Genomic DNA, 18,923 nt, shown 5'->3' with positions numbered 1-18,923 from the left:
AGAAATTCTAAGGTCGCGATGTGATAATCGATTTGACTGCTGTCGTCGGTTTCTACAAGATCGATTAAATCATCGCACAAATTATGAAATTTTTGTACGACGTCCATTTTTGTATGTAAAATGTTCAAAATAATTCGAAACTGGAATTTTGTGAGGTCGAAAAGATGTCCCCACAAGTAGTTAAAAAAAGTCAGATCTGGCAATTCTCATTGAAGATACACCAAAAATAAATAGAGCGAAGTTTGAGAGTACGAGGAGAGAATGTCACTTGTCTTCACGTCACAGAAATGTCTCTTGATGTTTGTGTACTTACTGCTTCCTTTGTTTCGTCTACTTGCGTAACATAGATTTCGTTGTTAATGCTTTGATGTTGATGATTACGGTTATAGTTGATGACGTCACTGGTACTCGATCATTGGTGCACGATGACTTGTTTTTGCAGGTCCCAGTATTTTTTGCACAATATGATTGTTATTGTAAATATGTCCAAAAGTTTTGCACTGAGTATGTTTTTTTTTCGATGTTGGCCTTGAAAAAGTTTTACCGTTAGAAGTACAGTTTTGCTTGGAAGAGGCTTCAATTTTTGAAAAACAAACTACTTTTTGCAAAATGTCACTTGATGCAGTGGTTTGATTTGAAAAGAGTTTGATTTTTGTTTTTCCAAATGTCACTTAGGTCATTTTGCGTTTTGTAGCGAGAAAAAATTAAAATTCAAGTCACTTGATTTTGTTGGTTAAAATAATTATAGTTATCGATTAGGATTCGAAAATAATTTTTACACAAAAGATATATGATTATTTTATCCGTAGATCACTGTTCACAAGCCACTGAACGTTTTTAATAAAACCGATTTATTATTAAAAACACACTATCCGGCTCGAAGGACCAAATGTTTAGTGGGGGCGTAAATTCCCACTAAATTTATATGGGGTTTTGATGGGGTTGAATTCCTAGGTCGGTATAGACCTTTCAATTTGTCACTATGAATTTGAGGTCGACTTTGACCTCTAATAATGTCACGTATGTCCGTCTGATTTTATCCACACTTTGCCTTATTTGAATAATTAACACTTTTATCGGTTTGTTGGTTTTGTATTTAATATGTTTTATTTATAATTTCACTATAGACGTACAATTTTCTCAAAAATAATTCACAGTATTTTAGTTGTAATGTCAATTTATTATTTTATATGTTAATGTCTATTTGTTTTACGATTGATCGTATGTTTATTTAATGCTTGATTAGATGACGCGACCGGTGTAAAGAGTTGACGACTACTGAACTTCTTGCTTCCCTTTATGTTGGTCAAGGGCAAAGCAAAGAAGAAATGATCTTTTGCAACAACAACAATTGCAACACTCACTCTCTACACTGGCTGTAGATGACGTTGAGTGTTGTTATTGTTGTTTGTAACAGTTATTCTAATAAGGAATGAAAACAAACGTCAAGCATTAAATGAAATGAATAATTTGATGAACTGTTGACGATTGTAAATATACGAAAAATAGAATTTACACTAGGCAACAAAAATTTTAAAGAAATGAAATGATGATGAAATGAAAAATTTACAATATGAAAAAAATGAAATGAAAAAATAAAATTAATTATTTTTGGTTTAATGTCATTCAACATTAAACAGTTCATTTTAACTTAAGTGACCCCTTCGCTTTTTTCTGGGTGTATATGGAAGTTATATCTAAATCTGAACCGATTTCCATCACTTTTTGCAGGAATAGTTAGTACTATAGAAGATTACATTCAGCCAAAATTCAGTAAGATCGGTTAATAAATAAGGTTTTTATAGTAAATCGGGCTATGCACCCAGAAAAAAGGGGCTCTAATGCCAACTGAACTTTATTTTAGTTCATGAAGATTAGTTGATTTTAGTTAAAATTTGCACAATATGAGTAAATGTTCGTTATTTGAATAATTTTTTGATAAATTTAATGACGTGAACTTAAAATAAGAAAAAAAGTTCTATACAAATATAGTGCACAATTTTACTAAAAAATAAAATAGTTCATATTTTCTTAAAATGGCAGAAGTTTGCTTAAATTGAGTTCATAAGTCTCTCAAATGAGTAAATTTTACTAAAATTGTACCTGTCATGAACTTCGTATAGCGCTAAAGACATTTTAACAATTTTTAAATCCACTTTTTTCTTTCAACATATGAAATTTTCTTAAACAAGAGAAAAAAATTAATTATTTTTAATAAATTTTCTTCAATTTGACAAAAAGTATTAACTTATTTGTAATATATTGCAATTAGAAAACTATTTTAGTTAAAATTTTCTAAAACACACCTACATTTTCTTCCACTGTGGGTTCACTTTTTTTGGGTGTGGGAGCTATATCTAAATCTGAGCAGAATTTGATGAAATTTTTCCCACTTTGAGGGTACTACAAAAAATACTTTGTGTTAAATTTGAAGACCATCGGGTAATAAATAAGTGCATATGATCTCATTTGTCGAAACCGGGCGATAAATATATATGACCGCTATATCTAACTTTAATCCGTTTTTTATAAATTCAACAACTTTCGTCCTTTTGAACTTTTCAAACATCTTTTGTTTACGATGCCCGTTTTCCATTTTTTTTTTGCTTTGAGTGTATGCTATAGAAATACACCAAAAAAATAATTCTTTCCTCCCAAAGGAAATTTAAGACAAACAAATATCGTTTTCCATTTGCTTTTCGCTGTAAGGCCAATTTTCTGGCCAATCTTCCCTCACATCTCACTTCCACGAGGTTTATTTAGTTCTTAGCACCTTTTTCTGTAAACAATGTAGACGAAATTATTTGATTTTAGAAATTTTTAAAATTTTACATTTCACCTCAACGGAGAATGAGGACGGTATATCATTTGTGTATTTCTCTTATATAAAGTCCAAAAGCCGACAAACTTGTCAGTGAAGTAGTTTTGTCGTTATGGTTAAGTGATTCAACTTAAAAATGGGTATATTTACTTGACAGAAAATTTTGTTAGACTAAGGTCTGTATTCTGAAAAATTCTCCAAATTAATGAAATCGTCTTTAAAACAGCAAAAACGTTAAAAATAGATATGTTTCAACAATTTATTTTAAAGACATTTTTTACTTGATACATACACCGAAAAAAAAGTGAACTGTTTTATAGGAAGAATGAAATACCACGCACGAAGCGGAAATTTTAATGCCCTGTTGTACTTTTTAACTGCAGTTCACGAAATTACATCATCTCATAGAAGAAAAAATTAACTAAAAGTAAAGACGAAAATCATTAGCGCCAAATCATGGCCATTTTAACTATACAGTAGTTCATTTGTTTTAGTTCATATTGAACTTATGTGTACGCTCATTGAACTTTATACTCACATTTTGTTCATAAAATTTTTGTGACATACTTAAGCTGTGGAAAATTTCGATAAAAATAATAAAATTTAACTACAAGCAAATAAATTTTTTCCAATAAAAATAAGTTAAATTTAGCGTTGGTTTAACTACGGAAAATTTTTTCTGTGTAGAATAATTTCTACTTGAAGTCGATTCAGTATTTCGAAATTTAAGTTGTCGTTAACACATTTTTAAAGGACTTTGGAACGCCGTTCGGACTCGGCTATAAAAAGGAGGTCCCTTGTCATTGAGCTTAACATGGAATCGGGTAGCACTCAGTGATAAGAGAGAAGTTCACCAATGTGGTATCACAATGGACTGAATAGTCTAAGTGAGCCTGATATATCGGGCTGCCACCTAACCTAACCTAACCTAAAAGACTTTGATAACTCATGAGCTGAAAAAACGAATAAATTCAAATTTGTCTCAGAATGAATACAAGATTGTGAATGAAATGAAATTACATTTACAAAAATTGGACAACAATAAGTTTGCTTGCGCAATTTTCCAATAAAAGCTATTCAGTATAAACTTATAAGACAGTAATAATGGGTTTTACTCTCTTCGGTAAAATTTGCAAAAATGTACACGTTCACGAATTTATCATTAATTTTTTTTTAACCAATTAAAACAAAACCTATTGATATTTTCTAATACACTTCTATGTGATATTGTGCAATATATCGCACATTGGATTTGCTGATGACTAAAACCAGCTGATAATTGTGTGCTACCTCCTGCAAGTTTTTACTGGGAAAAAAATGTTCTTTTTGGTGTAAACGAAGGACCAGTAAAAATTTGTGATAGTAATCAAAATTTATCGAATACGCAAACGGAGCTAATATGACTTAGATATTGTTATAGTCTCACAGAAGTACAATTAAAATGAATACAATTAAAATAATATGTATTTTAAGTGAAATAAACCTTTTAAGTTCTTAAATCTCAATCAAAAATGTGACTTTTGATACAAAAAATGTTCAGATTTTTTCTAGCTATTTTTGTTGGGCAATCTAGCGACAACGCTGTTCAACATACACGTTTTGGTTCGCAAGATTTCGAATATATGACCGGCATTACATATGTTACTACAGTATTATATTTGTACTATGAAACTTCAAAATAGGTCTTATTAAAGTCTTACTGCCAGTTCGTAGAATTTTCGTTCGTCTCGAGACGAATGATTCGCCAAAAATCACATACGAGGGTGGTTCGGAAACTTCTTAGCCTATCAATGAAAGAGAATAGTTAGTTTTTCAAACATATTTTTATTTTTCAATATAATCTCCCGAAACTTCAATACAGTCCAACGCTTTTCTAGCAATTCTATCCCTTGATTACAATAGTTTTCCTCAAGGTCTTCAAAATAGTGGTTTACAACTGTAATTTCCATCTCTATTTGAGGTAAAACGCTTGCCAGCAAGGTCTCTTTTTAGATTTGAGAACAAGTAAAAGTCACTGCACTGAAAAAAGGACTAACAAACCGCTATACTATTATGAAAATCTTCATACATTAAAAGTAAACTTTCTTTAAGCAAACGTACTTTATTATAACACTTATGAAGAAAGTTCTTAATACAATGGTTTTTGTGAATAAAAATTACGGCCACGTGGAACAAAAAAATAGTTTATTTTAACTCGCTGTTTGCACATTTTGACTTATCCTTAGTTTGTATCATCATAAGTATATTTTTCACATATATTGCTGAAAAAAAATGGAAGAAGTAAAAAAATAAAATATAATTTTTTAATTCTTTATATGAGCTTGTAACTTACCATATTTGAGGGCATTTTATAAAATGGTGTAAGAAATTCACTTTTCTGAAGTAAGTTATATGACTCATAAAACTGTGATGTTATTGATGTGAAGGACATAATAAAATAAATATTTTAGTTAAAAAAGCCAAAGTTTTAATATAAAACTTACCAATTCTCTATTAAATTGTACTCAGAGGGGAAATATAAAAAGTTGTCCAAATTCATTTTGGGTTACTCTGAAATTAAATATAGTCAATCAATGAAATACCTTTGAAGTCCCAAAAACCGTTGCCATAACCTTACTAGCCGATTGAATTGTTTTTGCCTTCTTTGGGGCACTTGTTTGGATTGTTCTTTTGTCTCTGGAGTATAGTGGTGGATCCATGTCTCATCAACAGTTATGAAACGACGCTTAAAATCCATTTTATTTCGCTTAAAACGACCCAAACAATGCGTTTATGATCGACTGTTAACAAATGCGGCACCCATCTTGCAGAAAGCTTTTTCATCTGTACTTCTTCATGCAAAATTAAATGGACTCGATCATTTGAGATGGCCATGATATTAGCAATTTCACGCACTTTTATTCGTCGATCATTTAATACCATACCATGCACTTTGGCTACAATTTCTGTTGTTGGTTCATTTTCAATGCTTGTACGACCACGCTTAAATTCAGCAACCCAATTTTTTACTGTTGCATATGAAGGAGCACTTTCACCTAACACTTTCACCTAACACATTCACCATATCATTATGTATTTCTTGTCCCGATAAACCTTTTTTATGTAAATTGTAAACAAATTGCGGATGCATCTTTTTTGAACACCTGTTTCTATATTAAGGAGTTGCCAGATCGAAACAACATTTAACATGTGTTCATAACAGATATGGAAGTTTCCAAAACACTTAAATTTTGTCTCTTTATACCGCGCTTTTTGTGCTAAACTAAGAAGTTTCCGAACTGCCCTCGTATTGATATATCCAAAACCAGGGTTTGTGGAATCCCAATTGTTTCGGTGTTCGTTTATTAAAATCTATATAATCTACCAAGCATACGGGAAATGTAATTATTATATATGTAAAGAAATTTTTTGCATAAGGGCTTGGTTGGCAGAAAAGTACAGAGTATGGCACTAAAGACATTTTTGCAATTTTGAACTCCAAGTTTTTTCTTCAAACTACGGAATTTTCTTTAACAAGTGAAAAATATAATTATATATTCTGCAATAAATTTGGTTTAATTTGTCCAAAAATGTTTATTTAGTTTTGTGAAATCGGCGTGATATTGAGGTTATTATACACTATTTTTTGAGTGTTGTGTCAAGCAACCGTTGTTTAATCATCTGGTCGACATGGTTGAATTAGGCTTCCTATTTGTTTCGTCGTCTATACTTGCTGTAATAAAAACAATTTAGAAACATACAATTAATTTCATAATATATTTAATGATATAATTTTACCTTCTGTTCGGCCGGAGAACTGAACCAAAGCAAATACACTTTCCTCCAGACCACATAGTCGCCTTATATCAATTGGTTTATGTTGCAAGCATATACATTTATAGACCCGCTTGAAAGGCACGGCGACGGCTTCGACTGGTAAAAACTAGTCGGTGGCGGCTAAAATCGGCGGCGCGACTCGGCGGCTTCATTTTCATTTTCATTTTGAATGAACGTTCATGAGTATTTCGTAAATGTTCTTGAGAGCGAGTTCCTTCTAAACATAGCGCGCGTGACTAAAGATTTCGTCCGGGTAATGTCCGTGAACTTCATTCTTACAATGACAATTTTAATTTTTTACGAAAAGAACTATTTCAGTGTAGTTTTCCAAAAACATAGCGCACGCAAATAAGGAATATGATTACCTCATAGAGCAAATTGAAGAATGGAACATGGAACATTTTTGCAGCAAAAGTATTTTCTCGCCAAGCACAAATATATAATGTCCAAGAAAACAACATGGTTAAGAAAAACATTTAACATGTTCACCGTCCAAAAATAACATTTTGGTTTAGAAGGTGATTATATTCCTTCTCTGGGTGAGCTTGGTCAAAAACGCGCATTTAAATAAAATTACATACTTACGACAATTTTGTTGAGATTTATAAATATTGGAATATTTCGAATCGCGGTACAATGTTTTATTTACGGATTATTTCCCCTGAGATGACAATAACAATATATTTTTATTGTTCGTAGTTTTATTTGTATTTTCGTCACCTAGCAACTTCATAATCAGTGTTGGAATTCAATTTGTTTGGCAATTACGCAGCCTACCAACGCCCTAAAAGTTGAAATATTTTAAACTGTTTCTGACGCTTTGGCGCCAAGCTTACATTTATTGTGTTCAGTCTCATATAGTTACATGTGTTTCAACTTTTTTCAAAGCAAAGAATGAAGCGAAGAATTAAGCGGCGTGTCCATTGCGTGTCGGCCTTTACACTTAGTCCAACGGAACATAGTAATTTAAGTGTTGTGAATTCAATTATGAGGGAATTTTGATATTTTAAGGTGAGTACTATGTTCGTATTTTTCACCAAAACACTAAATTAAAAGTACCAAAATCTATTTGCCTGTTTCGGTATCAGGCTAACATGAAATATAATAAGCAACGATGAGCCCGTCGTAAAACTAGGAAAAACACGACTAATGTACGCGTTAGAATTGTTGTTGTATCCTGGAAATCAGTTTCTGTAAGTTGTCACTGTTGTAGTTGACTGTAGAAACAATAAACATTGTTCGACTGTTCACCACTTAGGTGAATTCTAACAAATTGGCTTTCTAAAAATAAATTTCGTGTGGTTGCATTACTATGTACAAAACGAAATAAAAATAAGATTAAGGGACTTGTAAGTTATATGAAAAGATGATGTACAGTGGGAGAAAAGATGATTCAATTTGTAAGAGGAAATTTCCCAAATGTTTTCTCCATAAGGAGTTTGCATTAAGGGCCCAATATTGCGTTATCTCTCCCAGCCAGATCTATACTAAAGGCTGTGGAAAGCTTCATTCGCCCGAACCGAAACATATACAGTCCAGGCGTGTATAGATTTGTATCTGGCGTTTTCTTTTCAATGGCTCTATTAACCATGTTCCTTAATATATATCTGTCCATAAAGCTCGAAAAATAATTGTATAATTAGATATAATGCAATTGGACGCCAATTGCCTGTTTCGGTATCAGGCTAACATGAAATATAATAATAATTAAAAACTTTGTAACAAAGTTTGAAAATTTCGAACAACGTTTTCCATACATGTTTTTTTTCTTTTATGTGCACCGAACATTCATATTTTTATTTAAAACGGTAGGAAATGAATTCATTTATTGATAATACCATAATAATTAAATGATCAGTAAATTAACAAAAGCAACTTCTTGTTCATGAAAATATTAAGGCTACATCCAGAAAAAGTGCCTTCGAAACTAAAACCGAACTAAACCGAGTTTCCTCAAATTTAGTAAAATTTCATGTAAAATGATAAATCTGACTAGCTTTATTATAGAAAGTTTATCATACATATGAATACGACTTAGCATAGAAAAATATTTTAGTGCACTCGTACTAAAGGTTGAGTTACATATCATGCGTTGTGCGTTGATGGAAGGGTGGCTTTTTTCAGTTTGGAGCACTCTAACAAAGCTGTTGCTTTCAAAGAGAAAATTTAACTCGTCAATCAACTGACGCATTAACGCTTTTTCTGGGTGTACCACACTGATAATCCTTTCTACATAATCTTTAATATCCCAGTAAAAAATGGAAGTTGTTCCACAAACATTTTTTAAGAGATCCTGGGATCCTCCAAAAATTTTTTCTACTTCCGATGAAGCCATACGCTATATGGTGGGTTTAATTGAAAATTTAAATTCTGGACAATTGAATGTGACAAAAAAGAATAGAACAACAAAGTAAACAATAAAATTAGTTTAAAAACTTCAGCCCCGCTGGGATTTGAACATGTGCCTGTTGACTTTTTCACTTCCATGGTAGTTCTTTTGAGAAGGTTTTGCAAATTACTAGAATTCTAATTTTTTATTAAGTTTAAATGGAAACGAAAATAACAAAATAAAAACGACGCACAACATAAAACACAATCTTTTGAAAAAATATTTGATAACAAACTTTCCGCTGATGAGATCAAATCTCGTCAGCCCCAGAAAAAAGTGAGCCTTAACTAATTTTGAAGAAAGTTGAACATCGTATAGCGCCAAAAACATTTTTATTTGTTTGAACGATGTGATTTCCGTAGAAATTAGGAAGAATGCATTCTATATTTTAGTTAATATTTCCCTATATTTGTGTACCACTATACTAGAGAATAAAAAAATTTAACTGAATTGAATGCATATATTGAACTTATTTCATTCATGAGGACAAATCTTACATATTTGTTGTTAACCTTTTACTTCAAAATTAGAACTGTTTACTACGTTTTGAAATACAATTTTATTTATTTATATAGTTGCATTTTTCTTCAATAAGAAATGTGTTTTATTAATATATTAAATATATTTAATAAGAATCAACAGCATCGACTGGTCTTGAAATATTAGTATATTATTCCATTTTCCAAGTTACGATAATTTTTATATATTTTTTTTTAATTTTTTTGAGTTTTAATGGAAAAAATATATGCCGAAAAAAAAATAAAAACGATGTATAACTTTAAAAAATATTTTTTCAATTAATTTTTAATTTTCTGTTGAGTTTTAATGGAAAAAATATATGCCGAAAAAAAACAAAATAAAAACAATGTATAAATTAAAAAAAAAAATTAAGAAAAATATTTAATAAAAAATATCAGATGGTTAGATTTGAACCAGCGTTCTTTATTTTTTCACTCATAATAATAAAGAACATCTCAGGAAGTAGTTAAAATGTCATGCAGTGGTGTCATATTAGTTTCTTGTTACAAACATTTGAATAGACGTTTTGATGCATAATGTTCAATGACGTTTGTGACTGACTGTGTTAAGGCGTTCTGTTATGTTGCCAACAGACCCCAATTTGTAAAAGTTAGACAATAAGAAAATAAAAGTGTAACAAAAAATACTGATAAAAATAAAAAGTGAAACTGGACAAATAAAAATTTTGTTTTTTAGTTTGTTAAATTTCTTCATTCAAATAAACTTTCGATGCACAAATTCTAAAGCAATGCAAAGGATCCGAAAACGAAGTACTTCCATGCTACGACAAGCCCATGTAAAATTCATTGTACAACTTCCGGATCAAAACTTGTGGATCCAAACTACTTTTGTGGAAGCTCTTTTTTGCTGGGATTATGTATGATTTGTTACGCGTTTGTTTGTACAACCAAACGTTTCTAATTTTTGATATCTCAGCATGACTGAGTGTGCTAAGGCGTTCTGTTATGTTGCCAACAGACCCCAATTTGTAAAAATTAGACAATAAGAAAATAAAAATGTAACAAAAAATACTGATAAAAATAAAAAGTGAAACTGGACAAATAAAAATTTTGGTTTTTAGTTTGTTAAATTTCTTCATTCAAATAAACTTTCGATGCACAAATTCTAAAGCAATGCAAAGGATCCGAAAACGAAGTACTTCCATACTACGACAAGCCCATGTAAAATTCATTGTACAACTTCCGGATCAAAACTTGTAGATCCAAACTACTTTTGTGGAAGCTCTTTTTTGCTGGAACCAAATGTTTCAAATTTTTGATATCTCAGCATAGTAAAAAGATTCAGTTTCGAACAGTACCTTTTTGAGTTTTTTTCGATTGACATTATACAGTTTTTATAAAGTTTTCTATTCTCGTTTTCTTTAAAGGACGGCAGGATAAAAAGGGCCCTGAAACTTATATCGATCCAGCTATGATTGGAGTCTTAATTGGTATGGCATTGATGTTCATTATTATTTGTGTGGTCTTACGTTTGTTCAGCCAGTAAGTTAAAGCCCATGCCTACTATATCACACATATACCTTGATAAATTGATCTTTATCTTTTTACCACAGGGCCCGATGGCGAGAGAACCGAACCATTTTCAATACCCCCAATCCACGTTTGATGAATGTCTCCCTGTTGCGCGAAAGCAAATTGCTGCATGGTCAAGAACGAAGAGGTTCTCGTATGTCAGTCCGGGCGCCATCGCGGCAACCCAGCATGGCATCACTGCGTCCGCACTCGCCCAATCCATCGCTAGGTAAGACAGGTTCGTATTCAATGCACCCAAATGCACCAGTTTTTGCTACCAAAGCTCATGCGGAGTGACTTTTACCGAACACAAGTTGCATTTTATGAACGTTTTACCTTTTTTCTCAAAATAACTGCAGAAAATGAATCAGAAAACTATCCAACACGCATGTTCTAATATACCGAACTTCACTCCATAAAAGCATTTACACATACCCGGCATGAAATGAAAACTTGCCTCCATATAATCACGAATCTGATCGGTAATGCAATTATCAGCCAACAATCTGTAATTTTGAGTTTTTTTTTTTTGTAAATGTAATTGAGAGATCGTAAAATGGTAGCTACCATTAGGGATGCCAGATTTTGAAGAGGCAAAAAGAGCACATTCAGTTTATATTCATATATTCAAATAAAATAAAAACATTTAATTCCATAATAATTCGTTTAAACATAAAAAAGGTTCATAACATATACATAAAATGAACCACTTTCAACTCAAGCTAATTTTCTTACAATACTTTGTAAGTCAGTTGTTTGGTGTTTTTGTGAAAAATGTTATTAAAAGAAGTTTGTTTACATTTAGAACAGAGTAAAAAGTGAAGAAGCAACATCGGCGTGCTCTTCTTCGACTCTGATATATAAAGTAAAACACTATTTAATAAAAAATAACGAGGTAGGAAAATCTCGTAGTGTGACATTTACGTATGTTCAGTTTACTTGTACCATTTATTGAGTCGCGTTTGAGTATTATTTGATGTGATGCATACAAAGAGCACAAAAAGAGTACTTAACTAAAAATAGAGCACTTTTGCGTGCTCTTTTCGCCTATCTTGTTTTAAGAGCACATTTTGTAAAAACGAGCACATGTGCTCTTTAAAAGAACACGTCTGGCATCCCTACCTACCATCCATAGAGTGATGGCATGTATTATGTTGTTTAAATATTCCTTAAGGGTACATCACAAATTCTTCGACAATCAGACCTATGAATTTGGAGTTCAATACAAGATAACTTCCTTTATATACACTGTTTATGACATATGTATGTATATACTTGCAATGTTTTAACAAAACAATTTTGATCATATCAAAATAATATATATTTATGTGGAACCCCGAATCATACATATGTATATATATCGTTTTAATTTTAAAAAGATCGTTCAAAAATTTTCAGTTATTGTGAAGTATTATGATGTGCGATCTCAAACAAAAATATTCTAATTGATTGGGGGATCTATATATATACCTTATGTTTTACTTTATTTTGCATTATTTCCTCTTCTTTTGTTATCGGCTTTCGTTTGCAGGACGAATGACTCGCTCTAAGAGCAATACCCGATCGAGCGATTCACGAGTGAGCGATGCTTCGAACTGCTCTCGTTTGCTTGAGCACAACCATTCAGTCAACGCACATCACCATGGCCATCACCCACAAGCGAATGCGGTAAACGTACCCAGCAATGCTAATGCGACCCACTGTGGCATACACAGCGTCAATGTATCGCCCACACCGACTCCCGCCGTAACTTATGCTGGTCAAAGTCCCTTGGCTGGTTCTGCATGTAGCACAAATATAAAACCGCCGCCCGTGGTTACTATCAAACCGAAAAAGTTTTAGGCACCAACCACCTCCCGTTTCACCCAAAACTATAACCCAGCGTGTTGCCTCCAACATGAGGTATGGTGCTATCAAACCTAAAACTCAAATTTCCCTTACAATCTTTCCAACGATCTTTCTCTCTCTCCTATCTAAGTCCATCGCCAAAACTCTAATTCGGTGGCGACCGTAGAATATTATATTTCCTTCTATCCTTTAAAAGTCTTCAGTAGTGTTGTGTACTTAGACACTGTATTTAGTCTGTTAACAGAAGCTTTTGTAGTAGTTATATTAAAGGTTGCGCTCCACATACATGTTCCCATGTATGCTGGGGTATTACCCATATTAACATGAATTTGCCCATTATTTTTATGTTATTGTAGTAACTAACTTTAATTCACTCTCTCCAATTCAATTCACCCTACTAACACTAGCAACACCAATACTATCGATAACACATCATTATTGAAACAACAATGTGACACTATATTGTATATTTTGTACTAATGTACCTGTCACCAACCGACAAATGTATAGTACACTTTATAACACTTAATAAAGAATTAAAGAGAGGACAATGACAAGTTCAATATGAACTTCAAATTAGATGTTACTTTCAAACTCGTTTTCAAATGTTCATAGTAAAGGAAATTTTATATAAGAAGAAATGGCTAATTCGATTTTCCAAACATTTTTAGTTTCTACCCAAGGGGTGTTGAAGAACCATTAATAGGTTTGTTTTTTAAAATATCTACCCCTCTAATATTCCTTCCTAAGTCACTTGCCTTAAAACATGTGCACAGAAAAAATACTTTTTCATTTCAATCACTACTTAAAAATATTAAAAAATATGTGTTCTTTTTCTAGAAAAAACTGTTTAATATATTTTCACGAAAACATTAAATAGAAACGTCTTTACCATTTATGTGCATACGCATACTACTCAAATATATGCAAAATATTTCTAATTTAATACGATAAAATAGAGTTATGCGCCTGAGCATTTTAGTTTATATTTATTATTCGCGTAAAAATATTCATTTTATGCACTCATACTTTTGTTAATTAGCTTATTTTTGTCAACTTATAAAATGATATGATAAAAACATTTTATTTTCATCCTTATTTGACTTTAAATTTATGATTTTCACCGCTAATCACGAACTCACTACCAGCCTTATTGCTATTAAAAATTTCCTGTCAAAATTGGCAATACTCTGCATTCTTCACCCAAGTCCTATGAAATAAGTAGTCTATTTATGGCATTACCTGCAAGGCACTTATTGTCTAAGATAATGAAACCTCGAAAATAATTACATGCCTCACCGATTCTAATACTTCAAACTATGACGAGCAATTACCACATTGTAATGTTAAAAATTAACACTTCTTGAATTGAAAAGTATATTGTAGAAATAAAATATTAACGATCAGATGATTACAATTTTTTTATTTGAGCAGAACTTTGACTGTTGGTTATATGTCATTGAATTAAATATTATGGCTTCTTCCCATCTACACAAATGTTTAAGGTATCTTAGCATTCACCCTCTAGGAGAACGTTGCTAGCTACGCCAATGTTTAACTGACAATTCTGATAAATAAAAATTCAAATAAAATTATTTTATACAAAAAATTTTGAAATATTCAATTTGCTTTAAATTTATGACAGAAAAGTATCGAAATAAATTGTTCCCATAATTGATGGTAAAAATTACTTCAATTATTCATACGAACGAACACATTTCCTCACATTTCGAAGCATACATTTCCAAATTTTCTCTATTTTAAATTGCCCACTTGTTGAACAATGTTTCAATTTGGCTGACAATCGAAGTGGTAATATAGCGACGGACATTGTTGCGTCGCATTTTGCAACCTTTCTGACGTCGTGCGACTTTTTTTTAAATATCCAAAATGTGAGACTTTAGTCGCACGCACGCGACTAAAGTCGCACGAAAGGGAAGTGCTTGAATTTGAAACAATTTTTATAAATGGGAATTCATCGCATTACGTGGGAACCACCATTGTGCAATGGCGCTCGTTGGTGATGGATTCAATCTCAGTTTCGACCAAATAGCAAAATGTGTTTCAGCGGTGGATGATGAGTGTTTCGAAGCTTCACTAATTACTTCACCGCAATGTGAAACGCCGTTTGAACTCGGCTATAAAAAGGAGTTCACTTGTCATTGAGATACCCATAGGATTTTTTTTCCGCAAAAACTTGCAAGAGTTTGTCATAAACAAATCATATGTACAGTATATTTCACTTAGTGAATTAGAAGTGTAGTATAAAAAATAAATATTTTTATTATTTTAATTGATTTAAAAGCTTTAAAATGGATGTTGGGAAATTGGTACTGGAGAGAAACAAATCCATTTTTACTCTCCTGCAAGTTTACGTGTTACTGGTGTAGTCTCCCGTTATACAAATAATGAAAACGTAATATACTAGATATGAATATGTGTGGCAAAATTTTAACCACTAGTTCTTGTATCCAAAGCCAATGTTTTAGAGCTATTTGATGGTATCCGAATGGTGAGGACTGTTGAGAGGAATGAGATGAGATGAATAACTTCACATAAAACTATTATTTGGATAATTGATGCTAGACTTCAAAAAATCCAATTTTTAGATTTGATACGTTGTCTCAAACTGTGCACCAGAAACTTGTCCCCGATTTGTAATACATCCGATTCTATTGTCTCAATCAAGATTATATTGTTGAAATTCAATTGCAGTTATTTTGATTGATGCTATCGCTTATTTCTTCCTTCTATTATCTTGTGTTCATAGCTCGACTATATTTAAAAATTAATGTAGGTTCAACCGGGCAGGATCGCCAAATTGTAGTCTCCCCCAATGAAAGACTTATTTTTATATTTTGTAGAAATTCAGTTTATTTCTGTGTGATTACAAAGTCAATTATTGAATGGAAAAAATTGTATTTGAACAAACAAAAAAAACTAAATTTATAAAATGCAATGTGCACTGAGTTGATAGTAGATATTTCAAAAACAAGTAAAAATAGTAACAGAGTGTACCTACACTGGATTTTATGTTACAATAAGTTGGTAAAATATATTTTTATGGTAAATGGACAGTTCCTTTATTGTTTTTGTGTTGTTGTATAGAACATTTTTTGTAATAAAGAGACCTCACAAATGTAAGCGACTTTTTTGTGCGACCTTTTTATGAACATGCGATTTCCAGCGGTATTTCCAACGGTAACACTGCCTTAATATGCATTGGTACCAATAATTTTTATTGAACACAAATTATTTTACGTGAACTTTTTTAAATTTGTTTAAGCAATCCAAAGCTTTTAAAAGGAACCGTTAACGAATCACAATGATCTACTCTTTTAAAGTAAATCAACGTTGTTCTAGTTAATAGGTGTTGAAAATTATTTCATTATATTTAATTATAGTTTTATCGAATAGTTTGTGAATCAGATCATATAAAACGTAGTTATGTTAAATTTTACTGAAATAATAAAAGATATAGTAGCATTCAAAACGAAATTTTGTCCATTAGTTGAACAATATAAACAGGGCTGTGAAGTCGAATCAATTGTGCTCGACTACGGCTCCGACTCCAGCATTTCTTATTAGCCTCGACTCCGACTCCGGAGCCGACTCCAGGTGGTGTACCTAAATCTCATTTTAACAGTATTCCAATTGTAATTTTAAGGTGTAGTGTTCCAAAAAATAGACCGATATAAGTATTCTATTTTGCCATATGTGTTTACATGTCCAAAATAACTCTAATTTTAAGTTTTTATACGACTCGACGACAAATCTCAGCATTTTAGGAATGTAAAGAACTCTACATTTTAATTTCAGGCCAATAAATTAAAATACGACACAAGACTATATAGAGACCACATCAAAATATGGGTAGATAACAACAACCTCCAAAATATGAATTTATAAAAACCCAAAATTTCAAAAAATAATTAGGCTTCAAGATGTTTGAGAAGTAAAATCCTGGTATTGGTCTATATATGCATTTTATAAAAAATAAATCTATATAAAAAAGAAAAAAACACAAAAATCAAAATGTCGGGCTAATTAGATAGAAAGTTTAGATGTTGAAAAATGTAATGTGTCGGATATATAAAACAAACATAAACTGTCATACATTAGGAAGGGCGGAATTTTAAATAACCGCTACCATACAACAGATGACAGGAGTTAGGTGGACAGTTACGAATATTGTTTCTATAGAAGTAAAATGGTGAAACATCGATTTATAAATGGTCTATCAGTTATGGACGTTAGAGACCATTAATTTAATGTAAAGAATTTCGAGTGACATTGATGACAACAAACTTTCTCCCAAAAGTCCGCCTCAGATGGCGGCAGAGGTTTTTTTTTAATTTAAAATTACAGCTTCAAAGGACATCTCATTTCTCAAATAATTATCTCCATATACAAAATCTGGGCCGACGGGAAATTTCCGCATTTATTTATGGATCTCAAATAACTCAAAATTTCTGACAAATCTTATGAAACTTTTAGACTGGGAAAAATTGCTTAAAAGAAATCGGAGATGGTTTATATATAGGTGCTATATCACAAAATTGTTCGGTATGACCCATCTTCGAACTCAACATGCCTGTCAAAAATTTAGAACGTTAGGCTCTACTGCTACATTGCCTTAAAATTGTACCTTTATCAAGAGTATATATAGGCTTAAAATTTAAAATTTGATAGTTTTATATGTTAAAAATGGTATATACAACTGATCAATTCAGCCCAAATTCTAGTAAAACCTACTCTTTATATCACCGTGAAATTTCACCCATATAAATACACTTTGAATGGCCTGAAATCCAGTACTTCGTTTTTCGTTGTTCGATTAAAAACCCCAATCGAATCTAATTTGTCGAAATACGAGATACGTAACATATTTGTTTTGTTACAAAGATATGAAGTGTTTTTCAAATTTTGTTTCGCCGGAGTCGGACTCGAGCAAAATGTATACGACTCCGGCTCCGACTCCAGCAAAATCTTCAGACTCCGACTCCACAGCCCTGAATATAAATTTGTATGTGCATATTTGCCACCATATACTGGAGAAAGTCACAAAAAAGTATGCTATTGTGAATTAGAATGATTAGCGATATTCCGCTGGTAGCAACAGTTTGTCCAATGAGAGCATTCATTTCAAAGTAGAAAAGGCGACAATATTACTTACAAGTTACTTGTAACTTTAATAAATATGGTTTTATTTTATTACCACCTAAAGTTATAAATTAATACGGTGTTGAACATTTGTAACTGCACTATGCACCCAAAATAAAGTAAACAAAATTATTGCGTTGTTTGTCGATTTAATTCCTATATTTTAGTTTCAGATGCATTGTACATATAAACTCATAATCTTACATATCGCCGGTGTTCTGCCTTATAAATATTTAATAATTGTCAAAAATGTTAATAAAACTAAAACATGTTAATTATTGAAAACCTTCGTAGTCTTTATAGTAATAATAGTCTTTATTGATTGATCGAAAACTAAGTAATAACATGATAAAAATCACATGAATATTTTAATTAAAGAACATCGACATATGTGTATGGGATATAGTTGGAGTTTTACCCAAAGTTAGAGATACTATTGTAAAATTATCCGTGTAAAACAAACCCACTTTTTTGGTGGACCAACCCAATCTAATTACAGGATCACGCTCGAATTCTCATGGCAGTAATGCTTCGGCGACTTCGTTAAGGTCAACACGCAGTAACTCTGTATCTCCAGCCGTAAATAATGGTCATCACGAGAGGAAGGGTTCAACCTATCACCCTCAGCATCATCACCATCTTCAACAACAACATCCACAGCATCATACCCAACACCTCCCGCTGCCTGAGGCAATGGTGCAACAACAACAACCAAATATTATAGCAAATCCCGTCGCCGAAAGTATTTCCGTGGACATTATAGAGCCAGAAAAGTAAGTGGATCACTGCAACACGTAAAAAACAATGGTTGCCATACTCACATATGCATTTTCAG

At 32.0% G+C, this 18,923-nt stretch overlaps 1 protein-coding gene across 6 annotated transcripts in view; it reads left to right on the top strand.

Moving 5' to 3' along the window:
* Positions 1-18,923, top strand: part of jus (EB domain-containing julius seizure protein) — a 140,904-nt gene that overhangs the window by 118,250 nt on the left and 3,731 nt on the right. For 2 of the 6 annotated variants that reach the window (XR_012720008.1, XR_012720010.1), the window contains exons 5-8: positions 10,933-11,047; positions 11,119-11,315; positions 12,609-12,979; positions 18,588-18,726. Coding sequence is in view for 3 of the 6 variants with exons in the window: in XM_075298156.1 (XP_075154271.1) it covers positions 10,933-11,047; positions 11,119-11,315; positions 18,588-18,861 (586 nt within the window). In the remaining 3 variants the exon portion in view is untranslated. Of the gene's footprint in view, positions 1-10,932; positions 11,048-11,118; positions 11,316-12,608; positions 12,980-18,587; positions 18,862-18,923 lie in introns of those variants that run through there. The other 4 variants (XM_075298156.1, XM_075298148.1, XR_012720012.1 and 1 more) reach the window with 3 other exon arrangements.

Source organism: Haematobia irritans, chromosome 1 (genome assembly GCF_050003625.1).
Source record: "Haematobia irritans isolate KBUSLIRL chromosome 1, ASM5000362v1, whole genome shotgun sequence".
Classification (NCBI taxonomy): domain Eukaryota; kingdom Metazoa; phylum Arthropoda; class Insecta; order Diptera; family Muscidae; genus Haematobia; species Haematobia irritans.
This window is presented reverse-complemented; position numbering and strand designations above follow the sequence as displayed.